The following is a 15,784-nucleotide window of genomic DNA, read 5'->3' on the forward strand; positions in this document are numbered from 1 at the left end:
GTTGGCCAATAATAGCCAGTGTTTTACATTTGGACATTTAGCCCATTTCTGGAATGATGCGTCCATACCACTGATTGTAAATGAGAAAGAATTTTATTTGTAACTATTTTATCAAAAGGGTAAATAATAGAAAATGTGATATAACTGAAATTTAAATGAAATGAAAAAAATGGAATGAAAATCGCTCGTCAAAGTAGGCTTCAAATGAAGTTACTGTGAAAAGCCCCTAGTCGCCACATTCCGGCGCCTGTGCGGGGAGGCTGGTAAGGGAATTGAACCGTGCTGCTGGCCTGCCCTGGTCTGCTTTCAAAGCCAGCGATTTAGCCCTGTGCTAAACCAGCCCCTGGACCAAATCTTAAAGTGGAGGAAAAGCTGAAGTAACATTTTTTTAAAATTCCAGGTATTCCCTAATTTTAAAACACAAATAGCTGAAAAATAATTTTTTTATATCCCAAACTGTACCGAGACCTGCCATTTTAGGGCTTCCTTACATCTAGACCATAATGCAGCATCACGTTTATATTCGAAGTCCACCATAGCCGTGCTTCTATCTCTGTAACCTGCTCCACCACAAAAAATTTCATCTCTGAACTTTCTATTTCTGGCTCGCTGGCCAATTGTGCACCCTGCCTCGCCTTCAACCATCATTGGCAGCTGTACCTTCAGCTTTCAAAGCCCCATGCTTTGAATTTCCGTCCCGAAAGTCTCTCCACCTCTTATTCCTCCTTAAAAACCTATTTTTTGGGGCACTCTTCTGAGTACCTCTTTCAATTTACGTGCCCATTTAATTTCTCCACCTACCCCTATGTGGAGCACTTAGAAAGATTCTTCTATTTAAAGTATGCTATATAAATGCAAGATGTTTTAGTTCTTGCTAATATTAAAAATAACAATATAACTCAAACTTTTAATGAAGTTCTGCAATTTACCTTGTTTAACTCTGGCAAAACATGGTCATCAGACATCCTCAACATTGCTGAAAAACAAAATGAGCCTGATTATACCATGAGCATTTATAGCAATATTATGTATATTCAATGAAATATTTAGCCCATACTTATCAGCTCACACAATTATGAAAGACAATATTGCAAATATTGCCATGTGAAACAAACATCAGCTTATCAAGTTGCCAATTAACCCCAGCTGGATGAAAAGTCAAGAGAGACAGACGGAAGTTAAATGCCAGCTATTACCGTAAAACCCTGAAGTTCAAGAGCTACTCACTGAGTATGGAAAATTTCTTGGTTTAAAATAATTGTTTCCTTCACTGAAACTGTTTAGTATGTATTTTTAAACATTACTTTATAGAGGTGGCATTGTAAAAATATTATATTGAGTTGTATTACCTTTTGTATGAATGTACAATCTACATTCTCATGCAACATTTGATGGGGTATTGCAGAAAGTGGCCCTGAGTTGCTAAGTATCTAGCATTTCTAAAAGCTGAATTCCAGATGTGAGGTTAGAGTGACGTAAAGACAGCACTTGACAAAATATGACACCAAGGAGCTGAGTTAATTTGCCATTCCTCTGCCCATCTAACCAGCCTGTCTTCATCATCCTGTAGCCCAAGGCTTACCTCCGTGCTATTACCACACCACCAATTTCTGAGTCATCTGCGAACTTACTTGTCATGCCTCCTACATTCACGGACAGATCATTAATGTACACTACAAACAACAAGGGACCCAGCACTGATTCCTGCGAACACCACTTGACACAGGCTTCCTATCACAAAAACAACCCTTCACCCTCTGCTTCCTACCACTGAGCAGGGTTTGGATCCAGTTTGCCAAATTGCCCTGGATCCCATGGACACCTACCTTCTTCATCAGACCTTCAATCAAATTTGTTAGACATGATCTCCCTTTGACAAAACAAAGCTGACTATCCTTGATTAATCATTGTCTCTCAAAGTGGAGATTAAATCTGTCCTTCAGAATTTGTTCCAGTAGTTTTCCTACCACTGAAATTAGACTCTCTGGCCTGTAATTTCTTGGTTTGTCTCTAGTTCCCGTCTTGAATAATGGCACCACATTAGCTGTGCCCTCCAGTCCTCTGGAGTGTATTTGTTTTATAGTCACCTGTACCGAGGTGCAGTGAAAAGTACTGTTCTGCATACAGTCCAGACAAATCATTCCATACATTAAAAAAACATCGGGCATACATAAATACACAATGTACATACATAGACACAGGCTTCGGATAAACCATACAGGAGTGCAGTACTACTCAGAAGAGATGTTTGAAAAGATCAGATCAGTTCATAGAAGGTCATTCAGTAGTCTGGTAACAGCGGGGAAGAAACTGTTTTTGAAACTGTTGGTGTGTGTTCTCAGACTTTTGTATCACCTGTCCAGTGGGAGAGGTTGGAAGAGTGAATACCCAGGTGGGAGGGGTCTTTGATTATGCTGCCCGCTTTCCCAAGGCAGCGGGAGGTGTAGACAGAGTCAATGGATGGGAGGCGGAGAGAAGATTTGAAAATTTTAGTCGCTTGCATTGAACCTTAATGCCCTCTGGAAGCCTAAATAAATAACATTCATTAAGTTTTAGTCAGTGATGACCCTGAATCAAGTTTTTTCTTGCGATAACTGATAGCTTAGTATATATTTAACTAGGCAGGACAGAATTCCACAAAATAGGTTTTAACAATAAATCTGTTATCAATGGCTGACCATGCTCTGCTTCGATTGACAATTCCTATCATGAAGGGTAGCACAGTGAACATATTTCCAACTCTACATTAAGTAACATTAAGTATATTTGTGTCTGATACAGTTCCTTTTAATTCACCCTGACAATGTGCATGATATGCTTAACTTTGAATGATTAATTAGACTCTTCTGCTAAACAGCTCATCTTTCATTCAATACTCTCAGCTGGATTTACGTCAAGGAAGTACAAGTGAAGCAACATTTGAAATAATAACATAAAACAACAAGATGTTAAATAAATAGAATGTGAAGTAAATGAGATTTTACTCACCTGCATAAAGCCATCGGAAAAATGCCTTGAAGCTTTTCATACTACTGTCTATAACTCTGGAAAAAAAACAGGCCACCTTTATATAATACTCAAATTCGTTAGCAATAATTGTATTCAAGATGACATTAATATTCTCTTGGCTCCTGAAATGGTTTAGCACCACTTAATAGGGATAGTAATAATAACGGTTCAAGTTCAGAGGAGAGAGCAACAAATTTTCCACACTTCCGTGTCATAAAAGATGGACAATTAAATATAATGAGGGGAGGCAACGGGATGAATTGCATAAAATGAGATTCAATAGCGATTCTACAAGCATGTACCATAAGTACACTTGGAATTATTTTAAAAACTATTTAACCTTGACGATGAGTCAATTTAGTGAAATATTATTGTTGGGGGTGGGGAAGGGAGTAGAGAGATTTCAATCTACTTCAGAGATAACAATTCACATTAGTCTGGATGATATGGAGCTTCCAAGCTTACCAAGGCACCTCCTATGTACATTTTCTTTCATTAAATGCACACGGAGGGAAATGGACTAAGATTCAAGCTTCCTCTTTCCATGGAAAACAGTAGTACAAATCCTTCTGCTACAAAAGTCACCCCACTTCAAAATTGGAACATTCACTAGTCGGAAGACAGAAAAGGTCCCCAAAATGTATGCACACATTTGACTTTTGCTAACACTGCTTTCAGCATTTCTGAGCACTGTTCTAAACAGTCTATAAGATAGACCCCAGGTATTGAAGTACACACTAAAAAAATAATTTCCTTCATTTCTAAGCATGCTGATATCTTTTCTCCTTCTGCATCTCATCTGCAAGGTATGATTTTTTTATTCGTTCATGGGATGTGGGCATCGTTGAATGGGCCAGCATTTATTGCCTATCCCTAATTGCCTTGAGTGGCTAACTAGGCCACTTCAGAGGGAATTTAACCACATTGTCTGGATCTGGATTTGCATGTAGGCCAGACCAGGATGGCAGATTTCCTTCCCTTAAGGGCATTAGAGAATGGTTTCATGGTCATCATTAAACATTTAATGACTTTTTATTGAATTCAAATTTCAACATCTGCCACAGTGGGATTCAAACATGGGTCCCCTGAGCATTACTCTGGGTCTCTGGATTACTAGTCCAGTGGGTGGGGTTGCTGGGTTACGGGGGTGGGGTGGAGGTGTGGGCTTAGGTAGGGTGCTCTTTCCGAGGGCCGGTGCAGACACGACGGGCCGAATGGCCTCCTTCTGCACTGTAAATTCTATGATTCTATAACAATACCACAATGCCATTGCCTCCCCAGCATATTTGATATGAATGAAGCTGCATCATCACTTTCCTTGAAAGCCTATTTTCCCTCTACCTCTGCACAGTGGAAAATAAAGCAGACCAACTGTTGCAACATTTTCTTTTAAAGTTCATTAAGTTTTAAACATCACCTCATTTGGATTTTTAAGCATATGTCCTTAAATGCTAGCTATTCAGATTTAGCAGTAAAGTCAAGTGAGACTACCAGCATTAAACTGGACAGCAACTTCCAGAGACCACAAATGTGCAGTTAACTGCAAAATCAAGAAAGTTTTCCCCTACTCCTACACAAACTTTGCTATAATGATATTGTGGCAAGAGAACCAGCATTGAGTCACTAAAGGACAAAAAAGGTCATGTTACTTACGTAATACAGACCAACTAAACTTGCCAGAAAAGGTTGGGGCTTGCCCATCCCAGGGTAAGCAATTGTGTAACAATGTGGTAAGTCTTAACGACTGTTTTTCTAGCACAAAAAATGAACTTTTTCAAGTGGAGTCTCGTTTCTTCAGGTTTTAATGAACGTTGGTGATTTTAAAAAGCTAATAATTGTTTTTGACTTTGCCTTTGTTTTTTAACACTCTCTGAATCTCACCTTTCTTTCCCTCTCTTGAGTTTGCTTTCAATAATAATAATAATCTTTATTCTCACAAGCAAGCTTACATTAACACCGCAACAAAGTTACTGCAAAAATTCCCTAGTCGCCAGACTCCAGTGCCTGTTCGGCTATACGGAGGGAGAATTCAGAATGACCAATTCACCTAACAGCACATCGTTCGGGACTTGTGGGTGGAAACCGGAGCACCCGGAGGAAACCCACGCAGACACAGAGAGAACACGGAGACTCTGTACAGACAGTGACCCAAGTGGGAATTGAACCCTGATGCTGTAAAGCAACAGTGCGAACCACTGTGCTACCGTGCTGTAGCCATCTGGGATGGCCACTTCCAGAATACAAAATGGACATTTGCAAAGGTTGCAGGGAAAAATGGACAATGTTAGGAAAGCAAGCAGGCACAGAGCCTGTCTGCTTATTGGAGCCGCAGCTCCCAGCCAAGACCAAAACTGTAGGCACATTAGCATATGGATGGCCCATCTCCGGGAACAGAGGAAGATACTTAAGTAACCGATCTGGCCCCAGATCTCGCGGCGCCAGTTCCCTAAACTGAAAGCAGATAACAAAGCAGGCCAACGGCCACGCCCAGCCATCAGGGCACCCACCCCTTTTTTGGTCAAGATCAATACGAGTGATCAAGATACGGCCCAATTGGTTGGGGCCAAGTTCAAGGCCCTCCCAAAAGCGCACGAAGCCCCTTCAAGTATAAGAAGAAGGCCCCAAGAGAGAATCACTCTCTTGGACTTGGCTCTCACAGCAGAGAGACCCGTCCACCAGCTGCACCAGAAGCAAGTAAGTCCAAGGTCAACGCTCGCTACCAGACGGACGACCCTAGCTGTTTCCCCTCTACCACTTCGACCTGTAGCCATGTAAAATGGCTGACTCCTGATTAGAATGGCCAAACCCCGATTTAAAATGGCGAACGGAAGAGGCTGATGGGAAAATCAGCCAACAGGACTCAAACAGACAGCTGTAGGTAAAACAGTGTATTCGCCTCTGGGGAAGCCAGACCGAATCGATACCTGCTGCCATCAACATAACAACACCTGAGCCATCTGCATATTAATCAGCAATCCCCGGGAACAATTGATACAAAATAGACACACAAAGCCAACCCAGACCTTTCGGCGCCAGCAGGAGCTGACACAAAGAGAGGTAAACGACCACCCCTCGATCAAGGAATCGCTCCAGCATTGGAGAATATCGAACCAAGTGATTGGGACCAAGTCCAATCACTTGGAACTAGGTACAAGGTCCGCCCCGAGAGGCGGGAAGCCCCTGGGGACTATAAGAATAGGGGCCAAGTGCAAATCGACCCTTCTTCTCCTCTCCGCACCCTTCTGCTGACCTTCTACAACAGCCGCTAGAATCACAAGTCTTACTCAAACGATTGCTACAAGATAGACACTCCTGAGTATCGACCTGTACCAGCTTTGAATCCCGCAGGCTCAGAACCCATACGAAAGGCCATTCGCTTCCCTGACCTGGTGGGCCATTTCCAAAGTTAAGTATTGACCTGTTAGTTGTAGGAAGTAGCTTAGAAGTAGAATTAATGTATAAGTATTAATTGCTGCATATAATAAATGAGCGTTGATTTAACTCTTACTAAGCGGTGTGTTGGATTATTAATCATTACTCGGACTTGAACCGCGTGGCGGTATCAGAAAGATACCTGGCGACTCAAGAGCAATTAAACTAAGGCTAAAACGAGCAACAGACCCCAGCAGCCTCAGAACCAAACAACGGCCATTGTTCCTCTGACTGAGTGGGCGCCCGAAGCTAAGTATAGTGATAGTTTAGTCTGTAGTATTTTGTGCATGAGTAGATATTAGGTTTGTAAATAAATAGTATTGACTTTGAACTAACTAACTGGTGTATTGGCTCTTTTGATCAGTATTCGGGTTTGAACCTTGTGGCGGTGTCGAAAGATACCTGGCGACTCTAGAGCGAACATAATTAGGATTAAGGAAGGCGACCATATTGACCGCCATATTCAGAGCCACCCAAAGAGAGCAACATTTACTGGCGACTCTGGTGGGACTCAACCTAGAAGTGGCATAGTCACGCCGAGAGAACCCAAAAATGAATTGGAATCCAATTGGAAACAGAAAAACCACAAGTGTAAGAACGATACTGATCAAACCTCCAAGATTCGGAAGTGTGTTAATGCATGCGGACTAACAGGGATATAAGGTAAACCGGAGAGATTTTGTTGCGTAAAACTGTGGGGAGTTCTGTCGGCCGGAAATTAGCTTAAGCCGTACCCGTGTTTACATCACCACTTTATCACCCCCTGTTCCAAATTCAGTAGAGAACCCAGAGATAGAGAAAATGGCAATGAAGGCAATGGAATGCCTTATGAACTCGCAGGAATTCGAGGTCGCAGCGACCAGAAGAGCTTAGGGAAAGCTCGCAAGCCGATGGCAATCGTGTCATGCTTGGCACAATTGCGAGGCACAGAGGAGGTCGTTAGGACGCTCCGTAGAGAGACTGAGGAGACAAGAATAGTGAAGGAGATGTGAGCGAATTTGAGAAGGAGAAGACTGCACAGGCAGAACAAAATCCTATGAACCCTGTAACCACACAGCGCAGGGCCACAACAGAAGGAGACCCAGGCTCCTGTACACGACCCCGTTAACCGTAACCCAATTACGGGACGCGTGCGATAAGATTACACCGTTCCTACCCACATAGGACCCTCACCAGTTCTTTGCTAGAGTAAAACAGCAGGCGACCATGTATGGCCTGGATGTGCCCATGATTTGGATTGAATTAACTATTCTAACTTGCACTTCCTTGTTCAGAATCTGCATGCCTAATATAAGGACTTTTCAATCAGATTGGTTCTGGGTATACAGACTGGCTTGCTTTGCTCACATGTGTCCAAGATCCCTTGTAGAGAATGTAGCACCAAAATGGATTTCTAATCACTGCAAGTTTCAGTCAAAAATACTAATTCCATGGGCAAGTGTAAGTGTAATGAATGGCTGGTGCTATTTGCTCTCTGCTGACTGCAAAATCAAGACCCAGTGTTTAATATTGAAATATTACTCATAAAAGATAGAAGTATTACAAAAAATAGAGAACTACATTATTTCAAACTGTCTTATTTATTGACAGAGAAGGAATCAATGTCTTCACTCAATTTGAAATGTTGGAATTTCTGAGGGGTGCTATGCAGATTTTATTTTTAATAAGCAGAAGCTCTTTTAAAACATAAGCTACATTTGTGAAGAGAACTGAATTAAATGTACTTCTACCTACAGCATTGTCCTCATTAATTATGCCATCCACTCAATTTGTTGCAGCCTGAACTGTGGCTTTCAACTACAGGTATTCCCAGTTTTCATACATTTCCTCACTCATTTGCAATTCTTGCTCGATTGTACTTTTCAATGGTCACTGGTGAAACAATTTCTGCGCACAAAAAAAATCACATCTTACCCAACTCCTTGCCTCCATTTGTACTTACTGTAACAATTCATTTGCTTTCAATATAAATGTTCCCACAGCATTTATAGCATCTTTGAAAGAAAACAAATAATTTACATAAGTTAAATACTGAAAAAAACACAAAGTTAATCATGGGCTAATCTGGTGGTGTTCTACTCTGCCATACCAAAAAACAGCAAGACATGGAGTTACGACCTTGATTCCTAAACTGCAAGTTTCCTTTTCTTAGCATTAAGTGCTGAGGGAGTGTAAAAGAGATTGTAATGGACAGTAAGTGATCCTAGGTTGTTTTAGCTCCGATGAGTGCAACATGTGATAATAAAATGGATAAAGAGAGAAGCACTGGCAAAGTCCTGTGAGCAAGCAGTCTCTGTGTCTCATAAGGCAAAGTTTGGTTAGTGTTTTACTGGCATATAATAAATACCTAAATTCAAGCCAATAATGAATCAACAATATCTGCAATAAAGTCAGCCAGTCAGGAGAATAATAAATTAAATGACAGCCCATTATTATAATTCATAAAAGTCCAGAATAGAGTACATGAAGTACGTGTTTTAAACTGAAATTAAATTAATTAGTCCAATCCACACAATGTTCAAAATATAAAGAATATATACTTTAACAACAGAATTCTACACTCTAAATTCTATGATTCTATGAATTGTTTTAGAGTAGAATTGGATAAGAGTTAACCATATTATGAAAACAATGCTATGAATAAAGACTTCAGAAATTTTGCTGAAAAGTGAGACACGATGTCAAATGTTTTCCATCTTGCACTCATCAGGACAAATGCAAGAATGCCAAACTTCAAACAAACACAAGAATTTGTACGAGAGAAGAAAATGGTGCTTATTGGATGACAAGTTGACTTTAGTTGGCCAAGGCTTTGCCATGGAGAAAGCAACGGGGGCTATAGGCCCCGATCGTGCTGATTGGTTGGCAAGTTGACTGATTACCTGAGGCATCACCATGGGGAAAGCAATGGGGGCTATAGACTTTGCAAGCTCCTGGGTAATTTAAAAAAAGGGACGAAGATTGAACATATTACTTTTGCTTGCAGAAAATGGGGCCCTGGGGAATGTATGTCGACATACATAGGGGGCTATTCTCTGAAAACATACGCAATATATTCAAGCCTTGTCTCTTTTTCAAATTATCCAGGAGCTTGCAGAGCCTATAGCCCCTGTTGCTTTCTCCGTGGTAATGCCTCAGTCAATCAGGGTCAACTTGCCAACCAATTAGCATGATTTTTTCCTGCAGTATAAATTGTGATCGCTTTAAATTTGACGATCTTGTGTTTGTCTGGATAAGTGCAAGATGAAAAGCTTGGGTAACATGGCTCTCTTTCAGCAATATTCAAGTCAAGCAATTCTTTAATTCTCACCAATATTTTATTAATATTGTTTTGGTATAATGGTCAGATACTTTGTAAAATGTAAATGGTATTCAGCATTTCAAAGCTTAAAATCATTTTGAATGTACCTTCTATGGCTGGCACATCTAAACCTAAAGGTTGGTATTTCTGTTTCCACATAGCCATTCCCTTTAGCTCATTTAAATGGTACAGGAGTGCCTCCGAGCCACTGTTTGATAGCAAGACAGAAAGACAACACAAGAAAATCACTTTGCAAGATAAAATATTGTGCCAACTAACTTAAATTCTTCATCCTGAAAGTATTACCGTCTAAAACTTATTTAACTTGAAAAAGTAAATTGTTGCAATTTAAAAGCCTGTTCCATCCATTGTATATCACACATATTGATTGAACATCACCATTTTGTAGCAGTCACACCTACTTCTTCATATTTCTACCACAACATGGGACTTCAAACTCTAGACGCCCACACGAACCTCCCTGAAAGAAGGAAACTGCATTTGTGTAACACTTCCACAACTGTAGATATCCCCAAGTGCTTCAACAGCAAAAGATGCACTCAGAGGACGGCACGGTGGCAGTGGTTAGGACTGCTTCACAGCACCAGGGACCCAGGTTCGATTCCCCACTGGGTCACTGTCTGTGTGGAGTCTGCACATTCTCCCCGTGTCTGCGTGGGTTTCCTCCAGGTGCTCCGGTTTCCTTCCACAAGTCCCGAAAGATATGCTGAAGTGAATTCGCCCTCAGTGTACCTGAAAAGGCGCTGTAGTGTGGCAACTAGGGGATTTTCACGGTAACTTCATTGCAGTGTCAAGCCTACTTGTGCCACTAATAAAGAATAGAAGGCACGTGCCATTATTGGTGCCCAATTGAAATAAAATTAACTGCAAACTGATGAAATCTGCGTCCACCAATTAAAATCTCACGAGAAAACAGAAATGGATGTTAAATGGGTGGCAATCTAGAGTAACAAAATTCTGCTATATTCCAATCACCTTACTCTCTGCTTTATAATAAGTGGGCAACCAGATCATCTACCATACAAAGCTACTAGTGCAGATAGGGGAGGTGGTGGTGTAGTGGTATTGTCACTGGACTAATAATCCAGAGATCCAGGGCAAGATCTGGGCACCTGAGTTCAAACCCCACCATGGCAGATTGCGAAATATGAATTCAATAAAAATCTGGAATGAAAACATTGTCGATTATTGTAAAATCCCACGTGACTGCAGATCTACAGCAATGTGGTTGACTCTTAAATGCAGTCTGAAATGGAGAGGATGCTCACATCCTGTGAATGAGTAAATAAAATGCCTTCTGTAAATTTGACTTAATGATGTCATTTAGGACTAAGATTGATTTTGTTTCCATACTGGTGGAAAAGGTATGGCAGTGTATGACCTACGATGAGTCCATTAAATCCGACCAAAAAAAATTGTGACATTATTGTGACATAAATCTTGTATCTCACAAACTAGTGCCAGAACGCATGATCATGAAAGCTACAAAATTGCCATCAAAACACAGCTGGCTCACTGATGTCCTTTAGGGAATAAAATTAGCTACCTATCTAGTCTGTGCTAGTTGCAAACATGCCAATTCCCGTTATCACTTATGAGGTGGGATTTACCACACAACCTGCCATATGTTTGGCGACAGCAGAGGCAGCTGGTTGGCGGCGGGATCTTCTGGTTGTCAACGGGGTTTCCAGTTGAATACACCCCTCACCACCATGAAACCCACGGGGTGTGCCGTCAGCGGGACCGGAAGATCCCATTGCCGAGAACGGCTGGATTTCTCAACAGAAATCAGCCTCACCCAGAATCTCACAGAGTTGCAAAATTTCACGACTTTTTGCTCAGGGAGTTGGGTCAAGGTGACCTCTCTATGGTAATGTATAAAGCTCAGCAACTTGACTATGTGCAAAATCACAAGACTGATTAGGAATCAAATCACTTTATTATGCAGTGGGGACGTAAACCAACCTGTTCCAATTTAATTAAAATTAAAATGTAGCCAGATCGCAAAGGTTACATTTGCAACACACCTCCCTCACGGCAAGCTGACTCCAACCTTTGTTTTGGTTTCGTTGTAACCCGACTGGAGGCCACAGGGTCGGCAACATCAGAGTCTTCGTGGCCTCACCTGAATATGATCTCCCCAGATAAGGGGACAGAACTACACCCTTAAGCAAGGGTTCCATGGGACATAAATTCCCCCAGGGCCGGGAGTGGGAGATCCTTCGGGTTGACTGGCCTCCTTCTGCACTATAGGGATTCAATGATTGCCCATTGAGCCTGGTCCACCATTCAATGCAATCTTGGCTGATCTTCTGCCTCAACTCTACTTTCCTGCCAGTTCCCTTTATCCCTTGATTCGCCAAGAGACCAAAATTTGTCTTAAGAATTAAATATACTCAATGATGGAACATCCACAACCTCTCGGGGAGAGAATTCCAAAGATTCCCAATCCTAACCACGAGTGAAGAAACTTATCCTCGCCTCAGTTATAAATGATTGACCCCTTAGCCTGAGTCTGTGTCCTAGATTCCTCAGCCAGGGGAAACAACACATGCCTATTCAGTCAGGTGCCTTCAAAATGTTATATATCAATGAGATTACTTCTCATTATTCTAAACATCAGAGAGTATAGAACAATTTACTCAGTCTCACATCATAGAACTATCCTCTCATCCCAAGGACCACTCTATGGAAATCAAAACTGCTCACAATGTTCTAGTCCCACCAAAGTCCTGAACAACTTTTACAGGACTTCCTGATTCTTGAATTCTAAGTGTGAGTGTGAGGTAATGCTTTTTAGTCCTCTCAAACTGCAAGGGAATATACAATGAGTGGGCAGACCCTAGGAAGTAGAGGATCAAAGGGACCTTGGTGTGCATGTCCATAGATCCCTGAAGACAGCAGACAGGTTGAGAAGGCATATGGGATACCTAGGGATAGCAATTAACCAAAGCATAGAATATAAGAGCAAGGAGGTTAATTTAAAAAAAAAAATGTATTTTATTCCAAACTTATATAAAAGGTTCAAAACATAAACAAATCGGGGAGCAACCTCCCCAACACACAACTATACAGTTTGTACAAAATGTTTCCCCTTTTCCACCTCCCCCTGCGACGAACAATTTCTCAAACACAACCAGGAACAATCCCCTTGAAGCTCTCTGCTGAACCCCATAATTTGTATTTGATCTTTTCCAGCCTAAGAATGTTATATAAGTCACCCAGCCAGCCCGCTACCCCGGGTGGTGTCGCCGACCGCTATTTCAGTAAAATTCTTCGCCTGGCAATCAGAGAGGCGAAAGCCAGAACATCGGACGTCCTTCCCTCCATCAGCTCCGGCTTCTCCGATATCCCAAATATTGCCACCAAAGGGTCCGACTCAATCTCCTCCCCCATTATCCTAGTTAGCGTCGCGTAAAACCCCCGCGCAGACCAAGAAGGCAAATGGAGTTTTGTTCTTCATTGCTAGAGGGATGGAGTTTAAGGCTAGGGAGGTTATGCTGCAATTGTATAAGGTGTTAGTGAGGCCACGCCTGGAGTACTGTGTTCAGTTTTGGTCTCCTTACCTGAGAAAGGACGCACTGGCGCTGGAGGGTGTGCAGAGGAGATTCATTAGGTTAATCCCAGAGCTGAAGGGGTTGGATTACGAGGAGAGGTTGAGTAGACTGGGACTGTACTCGTTGGAATTTAGAAGGATGCGGGGGGGGGGGGGGGGGGGGGGGGGGGGGGGGGAGATCTAATAGAAACATATAAAATTATGAAGGGAATAGATAGGATAGATGCGGGCAGGTTGTTTCCACTGGCGGGTGAAAGCAGAACTAGGGGGCATAGCCTCAAAATAAGGGGAAGTAGATTTAGGACTGAGCTTAGGAGGAACATCTTCACCCAAATGGTTGTGAATCTATGGAATTCCTTGCCCAGTGAAGCAGTTGAGGCTCCTTCATTAAATGTTTTTACGATAAAGATAGTTTTTTGAAGAATAAAGGGATTAAGGGTTATGGTGTTCGGGCCGGAAAGTGGAGCTGAGTCCAAAAAAGATCAGCCATGATCTCATTGAATGGCGGAGCAGGCTCGATAGGCCAGATGGCCTACTCCCGCTCCTAGTTCTTATGTTCTGTACATCCAAGTCTAGGTCATTAAAATGGCTGAAAGGTTGTAGTCCTAATACTGACTACTACAGAATCCCAGTGTATACCTTTCTCCAGTCCAAAACTCTCTTTCTGCAACTCAGTCAAATTTGTATCCATACTGCCATCTTCCCGTTTATTCCATAGGCTGGATTTCCCAGCAGTAGAGCCGGTTTGTCATTGGCCGGCGGTGGGATCTTCTAGTCTTGCTGAGGTCGATGGCCATTTGTGTTGCTTGCCAGCCACATCACCAGGGAACCTGCCACCAGAGGGACTGTAAGATCTCACCAGTGGGAAGGGCTGGAAACTCCCAGCCCTAGGATTCAAGTTTGATAAAATGCTGTACAATACTTGCCAAAAACACATTTTTGAAATCCATATATACCACATCAACTGAATTACCCTAATCAACCTCCTCGATTTTTGAATCAAAAATTCAATCAAGTTAGTTAAACATGATTTCCCTTTAACACTTTAACAGATTTATGCTGTGTTTTCTTAATTAATCCACTGTTGACCAAGTGACTAAATTTTGGCCCAGATTTTATTTCCTAAATCCGGAGCTAAACTGTCAGGCCTGTAATTGATGGGTTTATCCCTACATCTTTTTTGCGGGATGTAACATTTGCAATTCTCCTCTAGCACCACCCCTTTCACTTGGGCAGATGTAAACTTTTGGGGGCCCCACATCTCCGCCTTTGGGGGGCCCCCTACGTCATACCCCGCCCTCTGGTGACCTGCTCCAACCCCTTCCCAAATTACATCAAACTCCACCCCCAATTATGTCAATAACTTCCAGTTATAATAACTGTGCGGGGAATGTTCGACAGTGACAATGTAGAAGTGTCCATATTCTGTATCTCACCCATGCTGTACCTTTCCAGGAAATGTCAGAGAGTGGACAATGTAGAGTGAGTATTAAACTGTCTACTCATAGTCTGGGTCTGTTGGATAATGGAAGGTCGTACAAGCTTTATTGTGTCGCTTATAAATTATGTTAGGGTCCTGGGGCTATTTGATGGGACAGGGGTTAGACGGAGCTTTACTCTGCACCTAACCCATGCTGTACTTGCTCATCGAGTGTTTGATGGAACACTGTAGAGGGCAATTTATTTGGTATATTCCCCTCTCTCCCTCACGCACGAAGCTTGCCTGATATTTCCCCTTCCTTATTTACTCAATCCCTATCAGGTATTCCTCCCTCTCTCACACAACAATCCATGTCTGTTTATTCCGTTCACTCTCACACAAACCCTGTCTGATATTTCGCTTCCTCTCAGTTAAATTCTAACAGATATTCCACACCTCTCGCTCACTCATAGACACTGCCGATATCACCCGCTCTCACAGACACTCCCTGACTGAATATTGCCGTATCCTGCCCCCCGCCCATACTCACAAACCCTGTCTGGTCTGGTATGCTACCCTCTCTCTCAAGCACAAAAACCCAGACTGATATTCCCCACGTTCAATCACACACAATGCCGATCTGATATTGCCCCTTCTCATTTACACCCAAACCCGGTCAGATACACCCCTATCGCCCTCATACACACTGTCTGAAATTGATCTCCCACACACACCATCTGATACTCAACTATCTCACACATGTTACTCCTGTCTAAAATTCAGCTCACACACATTAGCACTGTCTGATATTCCCCTCGCTCTCACACACACATAAACCTTGTCTGATATTCCCCCTCTCTCACCCAAAAACCGTAAGTCATATCTAAATACCTCCAGATTGCTGCCATTTAATTTGCTTCCACAGCCCTTTCCAGTATACTTCCAATTTAAATACTTAAGAGATAATAGGATTTATGATATTGGAATTTTTTTGCTAAATCATGTCAAATCAGAATAGAAGGTCAATATAATATGTACGGCTTTG

General features: G+C 42.1%; 1 protein-coding gene across 3 annotated transcripts in view; it reads right to left on the reverse strand.

Moving 5' to 3' along the window:
* The window catches only part of anapc4 (anaphase promoting complex subunit 4), a 115,623-nt gene that overhangs the window by 43,486 nt on the left and 56,353 nt on the right, over positions 1-15,784 (reverse strand). For all 3 annotated transcript variants that reach the window (XM_072496516.1, XM_072496517.1, XM_072496518.1), the window contains 4 exons: positions 9,850-9,950; positions 8,384-8,435; positions 2,989-3,044; positions 930-976 (listed from right to left, as the gene is read on the reverse strand). In XM_072496516.1, coding sequence (XP_072352617.1) covers positions 930-976; positions 2,989-3,044; positions 8,384-8,435; positions 9,850-9,950 — 256 coding nt within the window. The remainder of the gene's footprint in view (positions 1-929; positions 977-2,988; positions 3,045-8,383; positions 8,436-9,849; positions 9,951-15,784) is intronic.

The sequence above is a fragment of the Scyliorhinus torazame genome, chromosome 3, assembly GCF_047496885.1.
Source record: "Scyliorhinus torazame isolate Kashiwa2021f chromosome 3, sScyTor2.1, whole genome shotgun sequence".
NCBI lineage: Eukaryota > Metazoa > Chordata > Chondrichthyes > Carcharhiniformes > Scyliorhinidae > Scyliorhinus > Scyliorhinus torazame.